General features: G+C 43.8%; 1 protein-coding gene and 1 long non-coding RNA gene across 4 annotated transcripts in view; one reads left to right on the forward strand and one right to left on the reverse strand.

The window, feature by feature from the left end:
- The window catches only part of LOC147200767 (ras and Rab interactor 2-like), a 39,453-nt gene continuing 14,788 nt past the window's right edge, over positions 1 to 24,665 (forward strand). For 2 of the 3 annotated variants that reach the window (XM_086119547.1, XM_086119549.1), the window contains exons 1-7: positions 721 to 1,032; positions 13,363 to 13,506; positions 17,339 to 17,433; positions 17,588 to 17,798; positions 17,879 to 17,993; positions 20,666 to 20,738; positions 21,297 to 21,388. In XM_086119547.1, the coding sequence (XP_085975673.1) occupies positions 13,438 to 13,506; positions 17,339 to 17,433; positions 17,588 to 17,798; positions 17,879 to 17,993; positions 20,666 to 20,738; positions 21,297 to 21,388 (655 nt within the window). In that variant the 5' untranslated portion in view covers positions 721 to 1,032; positions 13,363 to 13,437. Of the gene's footprint in view, positions 198 to 720; positions 1,033 to 13,362; positions 13,507 to 17,338; positions 17,434 to 17,587; positions 17,799 to 17,878; positions 17,994 to 20,665; positions 20,739 to 21,296; positions 21,389 to 24,665 lie in introns of those variants that run through there. The other variant, XM_086119548.1, reaches the window with a different exon arrangement.
- On the reverse strand, positions 21,790 to 23,082 carry LOC147200768 (uncharacterized). Its single transcript, XR_015101787.1, has 3 exons — positions 22,488 to 23,082; positions 22,002 to 22,058; positions 21,790 to 21,929 (listed from the first exon to the last, which is right to left on the reverse strand). It is a non-coding gene; the product is annotated as an uncharacterized LOC147200768 (long non-coding RNA).

Genomic DNA, 24,665 nt, shown 5'->3' on the forward strand with positions numbered 1-24,665 from the left:
GTAAGTAGAATGATGATTAGACATTAACCAGACATTGTATTATGGAGATCTACAATAAATATCATTGAAAATTTCGTGGGTTTTTTTCTGTGCCGTTATTTTGACATAAAATGCTTTGGTATGTTATAAGGATTTTTTGCTCTTTATAAGGATTTTTTTGGTAGTTTATACAGGTTGACGCTCCGAAAAGTTGACAGGTATGAGTAGTACATTTTCGAACATATTTGCAAACACCTTTGAATGTATTGATTAAATTTTTACCATAATACCATGTGCAAATCAATACCCCGTGGGATTACGGGAAAAATGTCGTTCCGAAATCCTGTTCTTTTTAGCATTATTCTACACTTTTTCAATAAATTCGAACGCACTTTGCAAATATGTTCGAACAAGGTTGCTTGTCAAAATGTTTACTCCTCATTGGCAGTTCCCCGTTTCCGTACGAACATGCTTGTGGTGTGTATTCTACTTTTTATTACTATTTACAGAGAACCTCTCAAGTAAGTGAAGTATTTTTTTTCTCAGCCCCAACACATATCAGTCGAGCACTCTACACCTAAAGAGGAAAAATCTTGGCGCCGTGCCTGTACAAGCCATTTATCGATTTGTGTCTCGTTTTACATTTCAGTTGGCGTTTTAGAAATAACAATTGAAGCCATCTTTCTGTTCCTCCACCAGTAGAGGGTAGGATAGTACAAAACGTGGATCGGAAAAAATCTATTGGAGATGAAAAGTGAAGGGTGATGAGCGAGAAAAACATAATTTTCTTTGTGTGCAAGTAACGCGTGAATCACCACAGCCGTGAATCTTTACGGCACACCGACAAATCGCAACTGTTACTTCTGTTGTCGACAGGCAAAATGAGGACGTCTGCTGGAAAGTATGCAAGTGTGTGGGCCAGCGCGTGTGTAAACAGATCTGGTGAATTCCGCAGACGTCCGGCGTCTGCGTATTGAAAAGAGGGGACCCGAAAACATTCTGCACTGGCGGACGAATGTGGGGCAAATGGATGTTTGAGGACCCTTCGGAAAGGTGAGTAAACATTTTTGGTTGACACAATAAAGCCCAGTCACATTTATCATGCAATGTTTATTACAGTCGGTCGGATAAAGCTCAGAAAATGCATGTAGGCAATTTAGCCATGTCAGTTTGCATTAATTACAGCTGAGCACACTCATTTTGAATTTTTATTTATCACATAAAGTACAATTTTAGCGGGTGTCTTTGAGAAGAATGTTTGTGGCCATGGCGTGATTTAGCTGCTCCCTTTCGTTCCACTCCACGCCTGTCAGAACCTGTCTGAAGATTTTGCGAATGGCCCTTGTCTCTGGAAATCAGTAAGTCCGCTGATTTCTCATTTAAGTCTCTTTGGAATTTGTTATGTTTTTGGGTTGTTTTTTTTTTTTGGTATTGAATTACTTACCTGGGTGGCCCGGTAATGGAATGGTTACCGCGATGGCCTCATATTGCAGAGGTTCCAGGTTCGATTCCGATCTGGAGTTTGTATGTTCTCCCCGGGCCTGCGTGGGTTTTCTCCGGGTACTCCGGTTTCCTCCCACATTCCAAAAACATGCATGGCAGGCTGATTGAACACTCTAAATTGTCCCTAGGTATGAGTGTGGTTGGCTGGCAACCCGTTCAGGGTGTCCCCCGCCTCCGGAGACAGCTGGGGTAGGCTCCAGCACCCCCCACGACCCTTGTGAGGATAAATGGATGGATGGATGGATAGTTGTTCAAAAAGTATTGTAATTAGTCATTTTAAATATTTTTTGGAATTTATACAAGAAGAATTTAAAGTTGCTTAGCTGTTAGTTCTTATTACATTGCTTTTCTGATATTGTAAATGTTTGCCAGGGTATTGTTTCAGTGACGTTATCGAGTTACTTGCAGGAATAGTTTCAAAGTCTAAATTTTGGAATTGTAACAACACTAGGATACGACCCTTGTGAGGAAAAAGCGGATCAGAAAATGGATGGATATATATATATATATATATATATATTAGAGGTGTCAGTTTAGCGCATTTTTATTGGCATTAATTTAAATGAATTTTAACGGGATTAATTTTTTTCTCGCAAGATTAACGCGGCACATGTCACAGCGAATGTTACGTTTGTTTTGTTTGTTTATTGTTTATTGAACATATATAGAACATACAATAACAGATTGACAAAAGTGAAGGCAAGCAAAATGATAAAATAAAAAATTAAAAAAACGCTCTATAAATAAACCAGAAACAAAACAACAAGCGAGCTGCACAGGTCCACGCACGTTTGTTTTGCCAGCCACGGCAGCGCGAGACAGCGAAAACGGATACTTAAAGAGTTTATGAATGGAAAGCTTACTTTTAAAAAGTTGCCAGATTGTTCCACTGACAAGACCAAAGTTACCTGGATGTTTTGCAGTCGTAAACTGAGCTATCATCATCGCACGTCGAGTCTGAAATACCACTTAATGGCCAAGCACACAGCTGATGTGAGTACTCCGCCCCCTCGTCTAAGACAGACAGCTATAGATCATTTCAAAGCGAAGAAAATGGATGACACGACAAAGAACAAATTTGCTGAAGCCATAGCTAAATGTATGGCTACTGCATGCAAGCCTGTCAACATTGTCCACAGCTCGACTCAAGCTGAAATCATTCACATTGCATCTAATGACTCCACTACGGATTGCCAGCGAGAGCCTCCATTACAATCTGTGTACAGAGATTGTACATAGCGAAGAAGGCTATGGTACACCAAGAGGGAGAAGACACTGTTTCGGGAGAGAAATAAGAGACTAGGTTGATGAGCCTCTGGTGAATAAAGAGCAGGTAGCCTGTCGAATATGCCAATGACGCGATTGTTACTTGTTTGGAACTATTTTGTGTGGAAGGTTACCGTGTTCCGTGTCCATATAAATAATGGGGGTGGAGCTTCTCTGTGTTCGTCTGACAGCGACGGCGCGCTGAGGCACGTCGAGAGTTCAGCGGTGCAGTGGTAGCGACCTAGCGACCACACTGAAAATAAAACGTCTCCAGTGTTGTCATCGAACCAAGTGTAGTCATCCGAAATGATGTCCACACAAAACCATAGCGAGACTTCTGCGCAAGAAGGACCAACAGAATCAACATAGCCTGACTGCTGTGTTCAAAGCAAACTTGAGAAAAACAAAGTATGCAACCATGGCTTAAATCCACTATGGGCTGAGCACTAGTTTACCTTAAATGTGCACTTTATAATTTTATATTGCTCTGTTTTGATTCCATAAAAAGAGCCATTAATGCAGCTGTTGTGTGACAAAATATTTTTTTTCATGTTGTTGATGGACAGTAATATTGTGTGAGAGATTATGTGTGAATAACTGCTCCAAGTGAAAAATGTTCATGTAAAATTGAAAATTGAATTTGTTATTTCACTAAATATTTGCATTTTGCACATAGAAAACTGATTCATGATTCCATGTTGATGAGAGCATTAAAATGGGGAAAAATAGGACAAAAACATATCAAAGAAAATTCAGAACCGATAAAAAATGTGTGAGTATTCACAATTCATTTTTAGTGAATTTGAGTTAATTATGACAGTTGCATTTTTAATTAGATTAAATATTTTAATCATTTGACAGCTCTAATATACAGTATATACAGTACATACATACACACCTACATACATACATACACACACCATCAGTGGCCCACCATCACCCACTAAAACACAGCCACCTTAACTTAGATTCAACAAAATGGTCCCCCGTGACGTGGTTCGATAATGCGGAGCGCAACGGTGACCGTGCAGCTGGTCATTTTCGGCCGCATCGCGGTTACCCTACCCCCACCCCTTCCCATTACCCCCCTTATACATGTTGTCTTGTGACTTGTTGTAACTGTCTAATGCTTATTCATGTGCTAGGGTCTTTTTTATCCTGGACTTAAATTATCCTCGGAAGAGGATAGTTCGAGCGTGGTTTTTTTTCCCTCTCCCTACCCAGCGTTTTTCCTTTCTGAATTCTGATTGTAATTTCCCCATTGCGGGACAAATAAAGGATATCTTAATAAAGGATATTCATTCATTCATTCATCTTCCGTACCGCTTGATCCTCACTAGGGTCGCGGGGGGTGCTGGAGCCCATCCCAGCCGTCACCTGGGCAGTAGGCAGGGGACACCCTGAATCGGTTGCCAGCCAATCGCAGGGCACACAGAGACGAACAACCATCCGCGCTCACACTCACACCTAGGGACAATTTAGAGTGTTCAAACAGCCTGCCACGCATGTTTTTGGAATGTGGGAGGAAACCGGAGCACCCGGGGAAAACCCACGCAGGCCCGGGGAGAACATGCAAACTCCACACAGGGAGGCCGGAGCTGGAATCGAACCCGGTACCTCTGCACTGTGAAGCCGACGTGCTAACCACTGGACTACCGGGCCGCCCTAATAAAGGATATCTTAATCTTAATTTTTCATGTACAAGTTCATTCTATTGTTTTTTTTTTGAGGAAAATGAAACTGTCATTAATTGTTTATGATATCAATCATTTGTGGGGCAATCTGTAAATAAATCTTGAATGCCCCTTTTTCAGCACCAAAATCAATACATCCACATGTCTTGGTCTACACTACAGTGCTGTTGTGGACAAAGGCATGTGAGATGCTATGAAGCGGCATTATATATTTTATATATCGTTGCTGTCAGGCAGAATCCCCCCACCTCGAAAATGGCAACTTTTCAGGAAATACATACAAAAACCTTATAGTTTGAGTTTCCACACCCAATTTTGTACTATTTGGAGCTTGCTGCCCACTGTTGCCGCACACAATCGTTAAATTACTATCCTAAAAATTATGTGATTTATTAAGTTGTCATTGATGAAAATTAGCCGGAAGAATGAATGTGGGAGTTGTGGTCATTTTACTGTGTGTTGCCATTTGGTGCCACCAGATGACGTTGCACTTGGGTGACGAGCCGTCAATGTGACTTGCATGTTTCAGCACCCTTAAAAACGGGCTGGACACGCCTTTGAAATTAAGCGATATTGACTTGTAAAGGCGGACGTTGTATCAGTCTGTCGTGGTGAAGAAGGAGCTAAGCCAAAGGGCAAAGCTCTCAATTTACCGGTCGATCTACGTTCCAACCCTCATCTATGGTCACGAGCTATGGGACGTGACCGAAAGAACGAGATACAAGCGGCCGAAATGAGTTTTCTCCGAAGGGTGTTTGGGCTTTCCCTTAGAGATAAGGTGAGAAGCTCGGTCATCCGGGAGGGGCTCAGAGTTGAGCCGCTTCTCCTCCACATCGAGAGGAGCCAGATGAGGTGGCTTGGGCATTTGATTCGGTTGCCTCCTGAACGCCTCCCTGGTGAGGTGTTCCGGGCATTTCCCACTGGGAGGACACCCCGAGGACGACCCAGGACACGCTGGAGAGACTATGTCACCCAGCTGGCCTGGGAACGCCTCGTGATCCCCCAGGGAGAGCTGGAAGAAGTAGCGAGGGAGAGGGAAGTCTGGGCTTCCCTGCTAAAGCTGCTGCCCCCGCGACCCGACCCTGGATAAGCGGTAGAAGATGGATGGATGGATGGATGGATGGATGGATGACTTGTAAAGTAAATGCATACATGTCTGAATGCTGGCATGCTTCATTGAAATGTATAAATATTAATTCTAAACATGTTTGCTTTTCAATTGAAAGGTTTTCATGACGGTATGGCCTTCACTGAGGTATGGATAAAACATACATACTACATGGCTCTTATGAGCACCAAAAGTTGCCATTCTTGAATTAGAATTGAATTTGTCTCATCACAAACACACTGGATAAACCAGGTGCAGTGCTTTAAATTTTTTACTTTTAGGTTTAGGTATGAGTGTTTATCTTGCAACTGAAAGGTTGCATGTTCAATCCGCAGTTTCCCTCAGTTCTGTGATAATTTGGATACTGAAATTAGAAAGCGTGTGAGCGCTTTGAAGCCCTCCAAGGTGTCTATGAGAGCAGAAATGCAGTCAATTTATTGAGGGTGAACCATGAACATTTCAAGATGATGATCACGGGAATGCTGACATGTTATTCTTGTTCTTGAGGGAAGGAAGCAGTCAAATTCCTCTGCATTCCAAAAAAAAAACAACCCCAAAACATTCCTGTCTAACCAAAACAACGTGGGCCAGTCCGTTCAGCTGAAATCAGGCAAAACCACTGACCCAGATTCTGCTCTGTGGTCTCATACAGCGGTGCCGTAGCGAGGATTACTTTGCCATTTGTGCAGATGTGCTTCGTCAAACGTCATCTTGCTTTAAAGGCCTCTCTGACCTTCTCTTTCTCCCATGTTTGTCAATAGACGTAATGACAAAATCATACATCCAAGTCTGTCTTGAAATAAATGTTGTCTTTATGCTCAGAAGAGTCTATCACAAACTACTCTGACAGAAAATTACATGGTGTAGACCTAAAATTAAAGATAGTACATGATCGGTCCTGCTTGCTCTGTGTTTACAGCAAAGAACAGTAAAGTTTGTGTAAACGGGAGTGCGGTGTGACATTTCGCTGTATGCCTTCAAGCAATGAATAACAAGCCTCCGCTTTTAAACTTCACTCTACTATAGATTTAAAAGGTCTACACACCCCTGTTCAAATGCCAGATGTTTTTGTTTTATAAAACAAGCTAAATAATGTCAATACTTTTTACACCATTAATGTGACCTGTCACCTTCACAAGTCAATTAAAAAAAAAATCAGAGTAAAAATATCAAGTGAACTCATGCAACCAATTTTTTTTCACTTGCTTCTTTTACTTCCTCTCTCTATTTGAGTTGCACAGGTTATAGGTAATATTAATAGTGGAAAAGCTTTTGTCTTTTGGTCTTAGCCCTTTTTATACCTGCCATTTGGACAGGGGTGTGATCGACTTTATTTCTCCTATATCTAGTTTTAATAGGACTAGTATATTACTGTGTGTGTGTGTGTGTGTGTGTGTGTGTGTGTGTATATATATATATATATATATATATATAAGATGTGATCTCTTAACGTTATGAATTGATGAATGTAAACCAGGCCCATGGCATATTGAAGGACGGTCTGTTAAATTGACATTCTCTGGGTAGGTAGAAGAACTAGAGATGGGCACAATAAACAAAGAATTGGGTTTAAATAATTTGGTAGATTGTGTTGAATTGATTGTAGATGAATTGTGTCATGAAGCAGTTTTTATCAAAAATGGGACATACCTCCAGAGTTGGAGTGGGACTAATTTTCAGCCCTGGATTTACAGGGCTCAGACACATGCACCATGTTTTAATAAAGATACACAATTTTATAGATACGTGTATCAATATAAAATAGATTTCCCTTGCTTCCAATGATATTCATATTGCATTTGATCAAAATCTAAGTGACAAGAATGAGAACATAAGTAGTAACTGCCCGAAGACAGTCGGTATAGGCTCCAACATGCCCGCTACCTCGTGAGCATAAGTGGTTCAGATAATGGATGGATGCAAGATTAAGGCATTAACACTCCAGTTCCGACTAGTGCTCTTATTTTGAAACCTATTCACACCACTTCTGGTGCACTATCCAGCCGACTGACGCTAACTTTAAGACGACGATGGTATGCGGAGGAGGCTTTCCACTCATGCTTTGTTGCTATCACAACACTTGAGAACGTGTTATGCCTCTTTAACGTGTTATTTTTGTACAGACAGGGTGTACTATAAATAGCATATGGCTGTACAGTATACCATACTGCTACACGATGTTACGGCAGTGTCGCAAAGCAGTGGTTGAGTGACTGCACACACCTGTTACGGCAGTTACATAAAGACCGTTGACAAAGCAAGTCGTCTCCTCACGTTTTCGGACACAACAATATAATTACTGTGGTACTGTGGTCAGTGTTTATAGTCGTGTCTTAATTTTTTTTCTACTTTTCGTATTAAATTATTGTAACTCGGTGACACCCTTAAGGGCTATCTCACGTGTTGCGGCGAAGGTTTTCAAGTGTGTACGCACGTAGCGAATGTTGTTATTTTTCGTCACGGTCCTCTCAGGGCCAAAAACACGTTCCCCAACTATTTTAATGGTCTCAAACAGTTTTTCCATCCATCCATCCATCATCTACCGCTTATCCGGGGCCGGGTCGCGGGGGCAACAGCTTTAGCAGGGAAGCCCAGACTTCCCTCTCCCTAGCTACTTCTTCCAGCTCTCCCCGGGGGATCCCGAGACGTTCCCAGGCCAGCTGGGTGACATAGTCTCTCCAGTGTGTCCTGGGTCTTCCTCGGGGTCGCCTCCCGGTGGGACATGCCCGGAACACCTCACCAGGGAGGCGCTCAGGGGGCAACCGAATCAGATGCCCAAGCCACCTCATCTGGCTCCTCTCGATGTGGAGGAGAAGCGGCTCGACTCTGAGCCCCTCCCGGATGACCGAGCTTCTCACCTTATCTCTAAGGGAGAGCCCGGACACCCTGCGGAGAAAACTCATTTCGGCCGCTTGTAACCGGGATCTCGTTCTTTCGGTCACGACCCATAGCTCGTGACCATAGATGAGGGTTGGAACATAGATCGACCGGTAAATTGAGAGCTTCGCCCTTTGGCTCAGCTCCTTCTTCACCACGACAGACCAATACAACGTCCGCATCACAGCAGACGCTGCACCGATCCGCCTGTCGATCTCCCGCTCCCTCCTGCCCCCACTCGTGAACAAGACCCCAAGATACTTGAACTCCTCCACTTGGGGCAAGATCTCCTCCCCGACCCGGAGGGGACACTCCACCCTTTTCCGACTGAGGACCATGGTTTCAGATTTGGAGGTGCTGATCTTCATCCCAACCGCTTCACACTCGGCTGCGAAACGCTCCAGTGAGAGTTGGAGAGACCCGTTTGAAGGAGCCAACAGCACCACATCATCTGCAAAAAGCAGGGATGCAATACTGAGGCCCCCAAAACGGATCCCCTCAACGCTTCGGCTGCGCCTAGAAATTCTGTCCATAAAGGTTATGAACAGAATCGGCGACAAAGGGCAGCCTTGGCGGAGTCCTACCCCCACTGGAAACGATTCCGACTTACTGCCGGCAATGCGAACCAAACTCTGACATCGGTGGTATAGTGACCGAACAGCCCGTATCAGGGGGTTCGGTACCCCATACCCACGAAGCACCCCCCACAGAACTCCCCGAGGGACACGGTCAAACGCCTTCTCCAAGTCCACAAAACACATGTAGACTGGTTGGGCGAATTCTCACATACCCTCGAGGACCCTGCTAAGGGTGTAGAGCTGGTCCACTGTTCCACGGCCGGGACGAAAACCACACTGCTCCTCCTCAATCTGAGGCTCGACTTCCTGACGGACCCTCCTCTCCAGCACCCCTGAATAGACCTTACCAGGGAGGCTGAGGAGTGTGATCCCTCTGTAGTTGGAACACACCCTCCGGTCCCCCTTTTTAAAAAGAGGGACTACCACCCCGGTCTGCCAATCCAGAGGCACTCTCCCTGTTGACCACGCGATGTTGCAGAGGCGTGTCAACCAGGACAGCCCCACAACATCCAGAGCCTTGAGGAACTCCGGGCGGATCTCATCCACCCCCGGGGCCTTGCCACCGAGGAGCTTTTTAACCACATCGGTGACTTCAACCACAGAGATAGGAGAGCCCACCTCAGAGTCCCCAGGCTCTGCTTCCTCCAAGGAAGGCGTGTTGGTGGAGTTGAGGAGGTCTTCGAAGTACTCTGCCCACCGATTCACAACGTCCCGAGTCGAAGTCAGCAGCGCCCCATCCCCACTGTACACAGTGTTAGTGGTGCACTGCTTCCCCCTCCTGAGACGTCGGATGGTGGACCAGAATTTCCTCGAAGCCGTCCGGAAGTCGGCGTCCATGGCCTCACCGAACTCTTCCCACGCTCGGGTTTTTGCCTCGGCGACCACCGAAGCTGCCTTCCGCTTGGCCAGTCGATACCCGTCAGCTGCCTCTGGGGTCCCACAGGCCATAAAGGCTCGATAGGACTCCTTCTTCAGCTTGACGGCATCCCTTACTGCTGGTGTCCACCAGCGAGTACGGGGGTTGCCGCCACGACAGGCACCAACCACCTTACGGCCACAACTCAGATTGGCCGCCTCAACAATAGAGGCACGGAACATGGTCCACTCGGGCTCAATGTCCCCCGCCTCCCCCGGAACATGGGAAAAGCTCTGTCGGAGGTGGGAGTTGAAACTCCTTCTGACAGGGGATTCCGCCAGACGCTCCCAACAAACCCTCACAATACGTTTGGGTCTGCCAGGACGGACCGGCATCTTCCCCCACCATCGGAGCCTACTCACCACCAGGTGGTGATCAGTTGACAGCTCCGCCCCTCTCTTCACCCGAGTGTCCAGAACCTGCGGCCGCAAATCCGATGATACAACTACAAAGTCGATCATCGAACTGCGGCCTAGGGTGTCCTGGTGCCAAGTGCACATATGGACACCCTTATGCTTGAACAAGGTGGTCGTTATGGACAATCCGTGGCGAGCACAGAAGTCCAATAACAAAACACCACTCGAGTTCTGATCGGGGGGCCCGTTCCTCCCAATCACGCCCCTCCAGGTCTCACTGTCATTGCCCACGTGAGCATTGAAGTCCCCCAGCAGAACAAGGGAGTCCCCAGCAGGAGTACTCTCCAGCACACCCTCCAAGGACTCCAAAAAGGGTGGGTATGCTGAGCTGCTGTTTGGTGCATATGCACAAACAACAGTCAGGACCCGTCCGCCCACCCGAAGGCGGAGGGAGGCAACCCTCTCGTCTACCGGTGTGAACCCCAATGTACAGGCACTGAGCCGGGGGGCAATGAGTATGCCCACACCTGCTCTGCGCCTCTCACCTTGAGCAACTCCAGAGTGGAAGAGAGTCCAACCCCTCTCGAGAGAACTGGTACCAGAACCCAGGCTGTGTGTGGAGGCAAGTCCGACTATATCCAGTCGGAAATTCTCTGCCTCACACACCAGCTCGGGCTCCTTCCCTGCCAGAGAGGTGACATTCCATGTCCCAAGAGCTAGCTTCTGCAGCCGAGGATCGGACCGCCAGGGTCCCCGCCTTTGGCTGCCGCCCAGCTCACATTGCACCCGACCCCTTTGGCCCCTCTCATGGGTGGTGAGCCCATGGGAAGGGGGACCCACGTTGCCTCTTCGGGCTGTGCCCGGCCGGGCCCCATGGGTGTAGGCCCGGCCACCAGGCGCTTGCCAACGAGCCCCACCTCCAGGCCTGGCTCCAGAGGGGGGCCCCGGTGACCCGCGTCCGGGCAAGGGAAATCTTGGTCCATATATTTTTGTCATCATAAGGGGTCTTTGAGCCGTGCTTTGTCTGGCCCCTCACCTAGAACCTGTTTGCCATGGGTGACCCTGCCAGGGGCATAAAGCCCCAGACAACTTAGCTCCTAGGATCATTGGGACACACAAACCCCTCCACCACGGTAAGGTGACGACTCACGGAGATTATTTATTTCTCCTCGCAAATAAATTTTGAACAAAACACTCTCAGAAAATGCGTACTGTTAGGACATCACATAAATGTGTGGTTGCTCATAATGAGCATCTCAAGTATGTTGTTTTGATTGGAACCCAGAAAGTAAGACAAAGACATACAAGTGCCCCACAGGACATTCCTCTGAGGGATTGAATCTTCCCAAATTCCTTCTAATTGTTTTTTTTTTTGTAGCTTGTAGCAAAAGGCTTTCAAAGATGAACAACAGAAAAATCAGTCAATGTTCACATTTGAGAAGCTTTAGCCAGGTAACGAAGTTTTGTTTTGTGATTGTGCCAAGTTTTATGAGAAAACATGTGTTGCAACAGTGGAGGGGTTGGCCTCTTAGACTGTTTGTCTTCTTACTCTGACGACATGGACTTTTAAACAGACATCTTCATGTTGCTAAATTCGAATTTCCTATTGGTGAGCAACGAAATATACATCAATTCCTTTCCTTCAGCTCGGAATGGTAGGGGGTTGCTGGGGTGGGGGGTGCTCTTCCTGTGTGAGTCACGTGCATATCTGGTTCACAGAGATGTTTTTGCCATGAAGAGAAGGACTGACCTAATGATTTCAGCCTGGCTAGAGAGAAAGAGGTGGGGTGAGGCAGAAAAGAGGTGAAGGTTTCCCAAAACAGATGGGAGGTGGGGGAAGGCAAAAAAGAGGTGAGAGGATGGCAAAACACACACAAATTAATGCATTCAAAGGAGAAAAGAGGTATTTATACCTGGTTCCTGTCCACACCCAAATTATTTGAGTCGCAAAATGTATGCAGTGCAGTGGAAGATAACAATGTTCTCTTGCTAGCATTTCAGATTGGGGTGGATATCTCTTTTCTCCACTACTTCAATGACTTGTTGTCTTTGGGCAGTTGTTGGATAACAGTCACTTCATATTTGGTGCAAACTTTAATAATGCATAATTCATAGCTTCCATGTCTGTTTCAATCTCGGCCTGACCTTTACATGTTTGCATACGGCTTCACGCATGCCCCAGTTTCCTCCCACATTTCAAAAACATGCATGCCAGATGAAGACTTTCATGTGCACATTGCTCAGAATGAGGGTTTACATATGAGCCCTGTGATTGACTGGTGACCATTATTCTAATCGAGAGTGTTCCCTGGAAAGTTTACCAATGACCCTGAACTGTTATTATGGGTCTTCGGGGGGTTGAGTGCAATTTAATTATTCACATTTGGGAAAAATCACATATTGTTACCATTATCTGTATCATCTGTATCTGTGTCTGTATCTCACTCCAATTCATCGAGAAGTTGTGAGCGATGAGACAAAAGTGTTATTTGGAAGGGTCTTACATTTCACAAAAGAGCATCGCAGACTCACATACAGTTGCAATCCAAAAGAAAAAAAATGATCAAAGGCCGAAACGGTCTGATGTCAGGATCAAGATCACTTTTTCATCTGCTCTGAGAGTGTGCGATGCTGTTTTTTCCCTCGACATTTGCACCTCCTAGACAGTTTATGTGTGCGTTTGCCTCTTTTTTTCCGATTTGAAAGGGTCTTGCCAAAGCACATACTCTAAACACATTCAAGTGGCAAGACTGGGTGAAGAAAAGCAGCTGTGCAGGAAAAGGGGATTTCTATAAGGGAAAATCAATTAAAAATATGAGACAATCGAAACAAACTATTTTTGAAGTGCAAAAGGTACGAAAAAATGAATAAGCATCAGAAAACTTGAACAGGAAGTCGTGAATTCAGAGTGGCAGAACGGTTGGAGGCACGAAAGTGAAAGAAGCGGAATAATTAAAGGCAGTTAAGGAAAAAGGCCAACTCAGGCTGACTGATTCTTAAAAAGTGGAAAAGGTGGGAACCTTTTCCTTCTCCACCAGTAGTGAAATGTGTGTGTGTGTGTGTGTGTGTGGTGTGTGACCCACAGAGCTCCGGCCCGCCCATTGACGCAGATGTAAACACACAGCCATCAAGCGATTGTCCACATCAAAAGTAAAACAAAATGGACTCTAACACTCCAAGCGACAATCCTCAAGATGTCCCAATGATTCGAAGCGGCAGCTTCTTCAAGGTAAGGACACTGTGGCTGACAATGACTTGACTGAGAATGTATCCAAAGAACATTTCTAGCTCAGGAACATGTCACATTCGGAGTCGGAAGATGTTTCTGCAACCAAGAAATGTCAGTGTTGCTCTGCTTATCGTTTGGCTTTGACAACTTGTTTCAGACAGCGTTTCCCAGCTGGGGCTTGAAAGGGGACTTTCTTCCCCCAGCCTAGTTTTCAGGTCATGGAAAGTGCAATGTCTGGGTGGTTATTATGTAAATGAGACCAGTGTTGTGTCGTAGGGGGCCAATATTCACAACAACGCTCACAGACATACAGTATATTTGGAAATAGGCTGCTAACAAAAGCTTTACTTGGTTCTGTAATTTCACTCTTGGTGGGTAGGCATGCATTGCAGACACCCAACTATTGTAGCTTAAAGCATAACAATCATAACGTAATAATGGAACATACCTTGTGTCTATCTTACAAACCCGTATTGGGATCTGGCCTTCCTTAATTTGGTCTGCAATGTTGTGGCTACATCTCAACTCATTCACTCCCAAAGACACATTTATGTCTTTTCACACTCCACACATTCAACCCCAGATACTTTTTATTTTTCAAATTTTCCAAGACTTAGGGGGAAAAAAGGGTCTAGAATTGGTTGGTACTGAATGAGTTTTAATACACTGTGAGCAAGCAGCACTCACATGTCACTGACACATTCAGTAAAACATTTCAGGATTGATGGCGTTCAAACAACATTGAGCCTAATTCATCATTTTGTATGAATTTTCACTCATTGCTTCACAGAAAGGTTGAAAGGGAGTTTTTTGGAATTCATATTATCGACACCATTGAAATGTGCGGGAGTCAACTTGATGGAACTCTCCCCCTGAAAAATATAAAAGGACATCTTGGCAGAAGCTTTTATCAATTTTAGACACACACACACACAGACAGACAATTCATCCTGTTATGCAAATTCAGATTTATTCACTGAATGAACAAATCTGAATACGTCTCGTGATATTGCAGTATCAAGTCACAAGCTCCTATGGACACAAGTTGAAGCAAGCAATGCCGTGATGATTTCTTGCGGCTTAGGTGTGCTCCATACAAATATTTTCTGTAGGTTGGTGCTAGACTCTGATGCTTTATGACTTTCGAACAACATTCGGGTTCCGGTGGCACTGTAGGAACCCCCAGTCGTGCATTGTGTGGTTACTATCACCTTTAACAGACAAAACACGATTCACATAATAGTCCACTGGTTTTTGTTTGTTACATGAACGTCATATTGTGTTTTCATTGCACCACATGGATTGCACAATGTGGGGGCTTATTTGTATTATACACTCGTTTTTGACCTGAGTGCCAAGCCTTTGGGGAGGGTGGGACTTGTGAGGCATGAACAGAGTGGACTTTACCAAGAGGGTTGGGAAGCCTTTGTTGAATGAGCTGGTGCCGGATGTTGGAGAAAAGCACTGGAGAATACTGCACTCTGTTGGTCAAAATGGGTCATGTATTTTGTGAAACAAAAACCCTCAAAGGATTCATATTACCTCAACTGCACGGCTATATCACGAATGCAAAAACGAGAGGCACTTGAGTTAAATAGACTACAGCAACACCAATCAATCAATAGTTTATTCATACAGAATTTTCAAAGTCATGAAAGCGAGAGGACATAAGAGATATATAAAACTATTAAAACATGAGAAGTCTCTATTTCCTGCAATCGTATTGCTGTGCACTACACTTTTGTGGTTTTCAGGCCGGCACAATACAATAGGCCGTAGCTGCAAATTATTTTTACAGCCGACAACATTAAATGCCATAGTGTGGGAAATACATGCCAGTAATGTTAAGTTTAAGCATACCATCGACTCCTGCATATTGGTGGTGTGGCACCCACGGATTCACATATTGGCTGATTGTTTTTTGTTCCCAATTTTTCAAACTACACTTTTCTGGGGGTGCGTTTGGGGGGATTTATTTTTTTTAAACCCCAATTTCAGCATTTTTGTGGAACACGTATTGAATGTTTAACAGAATTTAATGAAGACATTTTAGGATTTGTAAAATAAATATAAAGCCTTTTTTTTCACCCAATGCATTTCATTGTGTGTCAATGACAATATACGCAGATTTTCACGATTTGTGTGCTGGCCGGGTCCCTATCACCCATGCATAGCTGGCTCAGCTGTAATGCGTTAACATTTTAATTAGATTTTAGAACCAACAATATTTTTAAGTGCAAAGAACCATGCATAGACATTGAGGGCTGGGCGATGAATCAAAATTTAAATCAGATTTTTTTGGGGAGGCTCCTCTCAATCACCAAAACGTCATACTGTAATCGATCGGGTCGCACAGCGCGTTGTATTTTTTTTATTTTTATAGTTTTTGATTTAGATTAGTTTCTTTGAGAAGGGACAGTGCAAATCCTGAGAACACATGAAAAATAAAGCCAGAATTAGCAAAGAGGCTATTTTTCATCTGTAGCCCCTTTGCGCATGGACATTTTGCATCTGTGACGTGCTATTCTGCCTTCTGGGCGTGTTTTAAGATGTTTATTGATAATCAAATTTAAAACTGTACACACAATGAGAATAATTATTCAAAATTAGTTATCAAAACACAACATATGCTTTGTTTTAGTTTCGTACCTGAAAACGCTTAATACTAACCTTGAATGTGAATCTTTATTCACAAGCTAGCAACAATTAACGTTAAAACTCACAAGAAGGATTTACGATCAAGGCACAAATAGTCCCACACACAAACGTTGGAGTAACACACACACACACACACACACACACACACACACACACACACACACACACACACACACACACACACACACACACACACAGGTAATATGATAATACGCGCAGACATATGTTTTCCTACTTTGTGAAAAACAAGGTACCGTAGATTAATAAAGTTAAATTGCGACATTCTTGCGCTGATCTTTTCATCCTAATGTATGTTTCTCCGTGCATGCACCACACTGCCCCACAGAGGCCAAGGTGCGCACAGCATTTCGGATCGATTCAAAGTTGACAGAAGAGAGCAGTGTTTCACTTCTCAAAAGGACGGCGAAATATGCTAAACTGGCGGCGTTTAGTACCGTCAAATCCCATGGCAGTATTGTGCGAATTTTGAGTTTCAAAATTCGCGCAATAGAGATATACTGTATTTACAATACAGTTACGTCCCTTGTAACGACACACGTATAATTAATTCACACCTACCACTGTAAAAGAGGCTGGTAGACCCCCCAAAATTATCACCAGAGGCATGCTGGGTACAATTAGAAAATTTTATTTTCAAGAGTATATAAACATGTCTGAACTGACTGGAAAATATGGAAATGACTAACTGAACGGCACACGCAAGTCTGATGCAAACTGAACAGGACAAGACAAGCTAACTGGAAACTATACAAAACACGTGCAATTGTGAACCATACTAAGTGCCCGCAAAACAAGAACAAAAATAACGATGACTGCTGCTGAACAAGGTGCAATGTAGAATGCAAGACATGGAAATATGAGAGACCAAAAAAAAAAAGGCCCAGAATCATCTGAGCGGTCCAAAAATTGAGTGGAAAGCAATACGTTTTCTCACACTTTGGATGTAGGTGTGCACAATGCTTTGTGTTTAGTTTCCTGCCGGTCGGAAATTAACACACACACACACAGGATGGCTGACGAACCCTTTCCCTTGTTGAAAGCCAGATCGGTATCAGTGTCTTCATCTGGTTTGAGAAATTCCTTTGGCTTGGTTGACTGCTGTTGCCACTCCTTACATTTATCTGTCAAAGCCTCTCATTCTTTATTCTTGCAGCTGATTGATGCATTTGCACTGGAGATTGGGGAGTTAAAGAAGGAGATGGTTCACACCTCTCCCACAGTGGACCAGGAGCCTGTGGACCTACAAGGGTATGGTTGTTGTCAACACCTATGCTGTCTAATTTTGTAAAAAAAAAAAAAAAGAAAAGAAAAAAAAACTTCATTGTGTTCAATTTGGGCTTGGCACTTGGGTCTTTTGGTACAGTAAGTGGATCAAATCTCTGTTCTGTCCCCGCTTTGTCAGGCCGGAGAGCGAAGTGTGTGGCGACGTGAGGGCCATTGATCTGGGGTCCCCCCAAAGTGGCAGCGCGAGATGTGAAAGGGATTATGGATATGACTCATTACGGAGGAGGATGAGCGTGTTGGACAGACTGACTCAAACCCACCCCGTGTGGCTGCTGCTGACAGTCAATGAAGAGGAGGCCACACACATCCTACTTAAACAGCCGCCAGGGGTGAGGACCATGATCTTGAATAATCACGCGTCATGCACATTTTCTACGAATGTATAATCTCCCACGGTATGGGGTTGCAGGTTTTCTTGGTAAGGAAGTCAGTCACACTGCAGAGGAAGGTCCTCTCTGTGCATCTGAAAGATGATCGGGCAGGGAGCTCCATCAGCCACTTCCCCATCAGAGAGAGCCAGTATAGTAAGTTTCATGCACTGATGATTTATATGAAGATTCAAATAAAATACAGTGGTGCCTTGAAATGTCAGTTTAAATCATTCCTTGGCTACACGTGTAACTCAAAATGTTTGTATCACAAATTTTAATTCCACTTCGAAATGAACGCAAAGGCCATTAATCTAGTCCAGCGTCCCCCCACAAAAATGTACTTTGAATGAGAAAAATATCTCTCCAAAATATTACTGTCATTAAATACAACTAAAAAGTATTAAACTGTTTTTTTCAGACTTTCTCCTTCAATTGCCTTGGTCACATGTGGGCAGTATAAGACAAACATACGGATATACTGTACTAGAGGCTTAGTTCCTCTCTCGGCTTCTCAGTATGGCAATATGGTAATGTTAGTCCTTCTTAGCAGAGGATAAAGATTATATGCCTGTTAGTATTGTTATATGTTGCGTCTCCATGCGTCTCTATGTGTTGCTGCACGTTTTATGTTCAGATATCCATTGTTTAATGCAATGGTTCTCAACTGCTGTCACTTTATGACACTTTATCCCTACTTTATGGAAGTAGGGATCAATAAAGGGTTTTTTTTGGTTTAAAATAGTCTTGAACATACATGTACATTATATGTTAAACGCTCTTTCAAATGAGTTGGATGCCAAAATAGGGCTCTATATTAGTCATTTTAGGGACAGCGGTTTCTACAGTGGATAGCTTATCATGTTATCAGGTAACAGGTTATCATTATTGGTGCACAAAAGCGTTCACTGTTGCGCTGATAGCACCAGCACAGACTTTTTCGGGGCGGTATAGCAGGACCATATTTGCTGATGTATGGCCGTCTCAATTGGCATACTGATCTCAAATCGGGCATATTAAACCTGTTGGACTGTTTAGGCCCCACCTTCTCACAGCGTGTGGTGGGGAGGAAGCAGGAAGTGGAGAATTTAGAATCAAAACAGTCATGACGCAACAGAAAATCTGTGCTCGCTCTGGCTTCGGTTCTTTGACCAACGTCTTTTCATTTTATGTCACTGCTTTCTGGTTAAATTAAAGTGCAAACTATCGCCACTGCCTCATTTTTGCTGCCACGCTTGTTGACTCTTAAGTCATTTTGAATCTTGAGAGGTTTTGCATGATTTTCTGTCCGACCCGGGAATTTCTATGAACATGATCAGTTCGTATGTAATGTGTTGACTGTCGTGTGGCTGCACACCGCACAATGTATGTATGTTAAAAACTGTTTCATCCGTGATTTTTTTTTACTCGTCATGTGTGGAAGTCTGCCAAACAATTTGAAATCTTGCCATGTGAATCAGGCTTCATATTTCCTGTCACTTGATACAGTATGTTCCATGTGGGAACGTGGTACACCACCTCAAAAATCTGAATACATGTACTCTACCTGTAAATTTCTACCAGCTGGCCTCAACCCACAAAAAACGGGGCCTTCAACCCGCTTTTTGGTACCTACCCATGTCACCAAGACACGTGAATGAGCAGCGCAATTGAAGAAGAAAGTGGGACAAAAACTGTTTCTTTTTATCCATCCATCCATTTTCCGAACCGCTTGATCCTCACTAGGGTCGCGGGGGGTGCTGGAGCCTATCCCAGCCATCTTCGGGCAGTAGGCGAGGGACACCCTGAATCAGTTGCCAGCCAATCGCAGGGCACACAGAGACGAACAACCATCCACGCCCACACTCACACCTAGGGACAATTTAGAGCGTCCAATCAACCTGCCATGCATGTTTTTGGAATGTGGGAGGAAACCGGAGCACCCGGAGAAAACACACGCAGGCCCGGGGAGAACATGCAAACTCCACACAGGGAGGCCGGAGCTGGAATCGAACCCGGTACCTCTGCACTGTGAAGCCGACGTGCTAACCACTGGACTACCAGGCCGCCTGTTTCTTTTTATTTGAATTTAATTATGTCTAGGGCTGCAACCAATGTTTTCTTTAATCAATTTCTTTTTCTGTTAATCGTCTTAGTGTTTTTTGAATCATAATGTGCAATTGCTATCTGTAGCTGAATCTGAGAAGTCTGAATCTAGTCAGTGCTTATTACGGCCCAATTTTCAACTCACGCGACCTTCGAGAATAATTTTTCTGTTGTGGAGACCATACACTAGAAGTAGTAGTCGTCGGAGCACAAAAATCTTTTTTTTTCCCCTTGGAAAAGCTTTTAGTGAGCAATGCTGCTTGCAATGTCACGGAAGTGAGGGAAGTATCTCCGTGTCAAACAATGAGCTCATAGCAGCTGTCACAATTCCTTGATATGACTGCACATATGCGAGGGCGTGTCTGTGTTGACATGTGGGTCATCTGCTCACCCGGTGGCTTTCCCAACCTGCACACATTGGAGTGGAAAATATTCAGTGAACACTGCATTCCATCCACATATTTTACAAGGTTGCACGAAGGCAAGATGACTTCTGGCAAAAGGCAGACAACTCCCTAGTCCTTGGCTGGTTGACAGTCAATCACAGGGTACATTGAAAGCAACCATTCACACTCACATTCACGCTATTACTGCAATGGGGAACACCACCTTTATGAAAGTTAGGGATGCTATGATATTTGGATGGCCATACTGTATATTACTGTATCGACTCTACAGTATATTGATTGTTATATTTATAGACAACATTTCATATCTACTGTATATGTTTGATTGCTTTCTAGCATTTTCTCTTGATGGATCTGGGATCAGCTTTGCAGATCTTTTCCGCCTGGTGGCTTTCTACTGTATAAGCAGGTACTTAGTACTTTCTCCAGTACTTAGTACTTTTTTTTGTCTTTATTCATTTGATACAATGCTGCTGGGGGATGTCGAAAAGCGATGTTTAGACTAATTTGTTGGTTTTTACTGCACTAGATGCAGATTACAGCACATTAGGTCATATGAAGGAATGTAAGGACAGAACCACACAATTTGTTGATTTGCATTCATCTTATGATAAAATAAGATGTCCTTTATTTGTCCCACACTGGGGAAATTTACAGTCTACAGCAGCAAGATTGTGGGTAGAAAGAAGAAAAACAAAGTGTTTACATTCACAAAATAAATGTTACAGTTTCAATGTTATATGACATATACTTTGATTAAAATAGTTATTCAAGATTCATATAATGGGATAATCAACATCATAACAACAAAGAGCACTGAGGAAAATGATTGACAAACTGCATCGTCATCAACTATAAATATAAATCATAGACATTAGTTTCAGATCTGTTCATAAGACATAAACCATGTCGTGTTTTGTTGCTTTATGAATAGGATTTCTTAATTTTGTGTTTCTCATCACATTAGGGATGTGTTGCCCATGCCTCTCAAACTACCCGAAGCCATTGCATCTGCCAAGACACAAAAAGATCTGGAAGAGGTGGCTCAACTTGGACCAGGTAACCTAATGCATTGCTTCGAAAAGGAGGCAGTTCTGAGTCAATAAAAATGTTTCCAGTATTTTGGATTCACATATTTTAGTGGACTGGTAACCAGCTACTGGTAGAGGACTGTTAGAAAATGTTCACGTTGCGGCACTGACGCTTTATGACCTTTAACTCATTGAATACCACCCCTTTTCACTGGAGCAACCCCCTCAATCCCTCACATTTTACTGAATTTTGGCAATCAGCATTAGAAAACTGCTAAATTTTATGGGAAAGGCCGATTTTCTGCAGAAATCCAGAGAAAATGAGCTTTTTGTAAAAGCATCATTTCAAGTTTTACACTATTTTTTGCTTTTGTGGCAGCTCAAATACCTCAATAATGTGTTCCTCCTACAAAAGAACATTACAAATAATGTTTTTGTAGCAAAATAATTTATTTGCACACAACAAAACTATTGAACTATGAACAAAAGTGCAGCTGTGGAGAAGATGGTTTTGGGCTTCCATCCAGTTTGTCACCATCGATTCATTCCACCACGTCCAGATGCACGACCTATAAATTATAGAAACATAAAAAGTTGCAAATATATCTTGCTGCAGAGTGAGGTACAATCATTTTATTTACCTTTCTTTCCACCACCAAAGCGAGGAGTCGTCATCTTTTGGCTTCTGGTTGGACAATCTGTAATTTATAGAAGTATGTACAATTACCACACTTTTATTTTTCTATTTTTTTTATTGTTGCTTTCCACATCTCTCCCACACACACATACATGCTCGCACACTGCTATTTACACCATTCATTCCACGTTGCTCAGCATCCAATTTGAAATGAAATGGAATATGAATTTAACACTAGTGGTTTTAGCAGAGCTGAGCGGACCAAATGTGCCCTGTTTTTTTTTGTTTGTTTTTTGAAAACCTATGGCGACATGCAAGTCAGCGCATATTTTCATCCACATCTACGAGACGCATCAACCGTACATAAATGATTAGTGTTACTGGCAACTTCATAGTATAGCGGGGAATGTAGCGGTGCATAAAAGTGACTGAGGAGGCATAAAAAGTGATGAAGTTTTGAATGGGAACTTGCAAGGTCGTCAGCAGTTACCTCCTCGTTCCAGCGGCTCTGGCGAGGACTCTCAGCTGCTTTCCGTTACGTCCGAAGGCACATATTCGCCCGACATCGGGATCCAAATCGCTCTCCAATTCATCGTTTTCGCCGTCGTCTTTACGAGACGATTCCAACGAATCGCTGACGTGTGCCCGGCGTCGGCCATGCGCAGCAATGCAGCCTCTTTGCCGTCATCGCTGGAAGTCGCCGGGGAGACGATTTGTGGGCGACGTGGGGCATCGGGAGGCACAAAATGCTCTGCCAAGCGATGATCGCTGACGTGGAGCAAGTTCATCTTCATCAGATGAACTCGAAACTCGGCGTGAGCTATGCGGGCTGCGTGTAGCACGCCATGTTTGTGCAGGCCGACGTTCGTTTGACGGGTGCCGCTTTCGATTAGTGACCGAAGCGTCATTTTCTCTTCCACACAAACACCATCTCCTTTGTTGTTTTGTTTCGAGGACGCTTTTATACCGAAAAAAAATCCTTTTTAGTTAGTTATTTCCTTTTCTCCATCGTTGCTAGTTGCTAATGTTCCAATCCACTATCCACATATGCCCCTCCTTCACTGTACGCCCTTTCTACTCCTTCTGCGGCGTGATCCTGGTTGATTTTTGCACCACTGCCACCCGATGGCCATTTTTTTGCTATTTAACATTGCCGTCAAGCCTAATCCTGTGGTGGGAAGTTGCATCGGACTGTCTTGCACCCTCCCCCATGAAAACACGTGATTGACGTATAAATACGTCATGGGGAGGGAACGGCTATGCGCAAATTGACATATTTATACATCAAAGGGTGTAAATGAGTTAATGAAAAATTTCCAAGGACGGCAAATCCGTGCTAGGGCTCCTGCTGGTCAGAAGCCTAATCATTTCCCCCCGCAAAATGGTGTTGGTGCTGAAACATTGTGTACTTTGACACTTTTATTATATTTGTGTTATCATTTGGATCAGAAATATTCAATAACATTTCATCTCTTACGCAAAAAAAAAAATCCACCAAGATCAGTCAAAAGGGTAAAATGACGATGACAAGGCAATTTTATTTCTATAGCACATTTACAACAAAAAGCAACTCAATGTGCTTCACACAACCAGCAGCCCAACACCTAAAAGCATTTACAAAAAGACATGTCTTGCTCTCATAAAGAAGTGTTCACATCATCGACAAAAAGTGTGACGATTTGGGAAATAAAGTGATCACTCGCTACTTAGCGATTCACTTATCGCGGATTCAGTGCATTGCATTTGTCAAAAATATGAAAAAAAAGCGAAAATACTGTAAAAGGTCTGCGAGAGGCAGCGAAAGTCAGCAAAACAACAGCAAGTCACATAGAGCAAGATATACAGTACTACATGTATATTTCATGTTTATGTTTACTGTATTTTGTTATTTATACACTAACCTAACCTAATTTATACATCTTATACATGTATATATCAGTGGCGGATGCTGGTCTGTCAAGGAGGGGAAGCTCAATTTCGGCCTACATCATGAAATGTGTCCGTTTATTTTTAACAAGGCGTCTTTTCCAGGGTAACTGTGGTGATATAAGTCAGTCTGCGAACACAGGCAATTACAATACAACCCACCATAAATAAAAGATTAATTTGTCGCGAGTCGTTTTCAACAAGGAGAGTGTCTTGAAGATGATTGGAAGAAGTCTCCAGTTCAACTCAGAACAGAATGAGAATTGAAAAATGCTCCCACGGACGCCGACACCAAAAGATCGGTGATTGGCTCATTTCACTGTCAATCAAAAGAGATTCCGCCTCAGACAGATCATCCAATCATCATGAAGAAAAGCTGTAAGTCCCGGCCTGCCCATAAACGCCCACTGTCCATAGACTCCCAGAGACGCTGAGCGTCCGATGGTGCAGGACTAAACCAGCATTTATCCAATGATTCGCCTTGTTTCAATGCATTGGGACTACTCTCTAGACGCCCAGCGTCCGCGCTGTAGACGCTCAGCGTCCACACAGTTTATAAAGCACAGTGAAGCTGCGGGAATGAATGAGAAGAGAGTTGCGTCGTAACCAGTAATAGGAAGCTGATTCGGAACAAAAGTTGAGTGCGTTGTATTTAGTCTCCAGTGTGCCTCGAACCCAGTGTAGTCATCCGAAATGATGTCTACACAAAACCATAAAGAGACTTCCGCGCAAGAAGGACCAA

The sequence above is a fragment of the Hippocampus guttulatus genome, chromosome 9 (genome assembly GCF_054856545.1).
Source record: "Hippocampus guttulatus isolate MCC_2025c chromosome 9, RoL_Hgut_1.0, whole genome shotgun sequence".
Lineage (NCBI taxonomy): Eukaryota > Metazoa > Chordata > Actinopteri > Syngnathiformes > Syngnathidae > Hippocampus > Hippocampus guttulatus.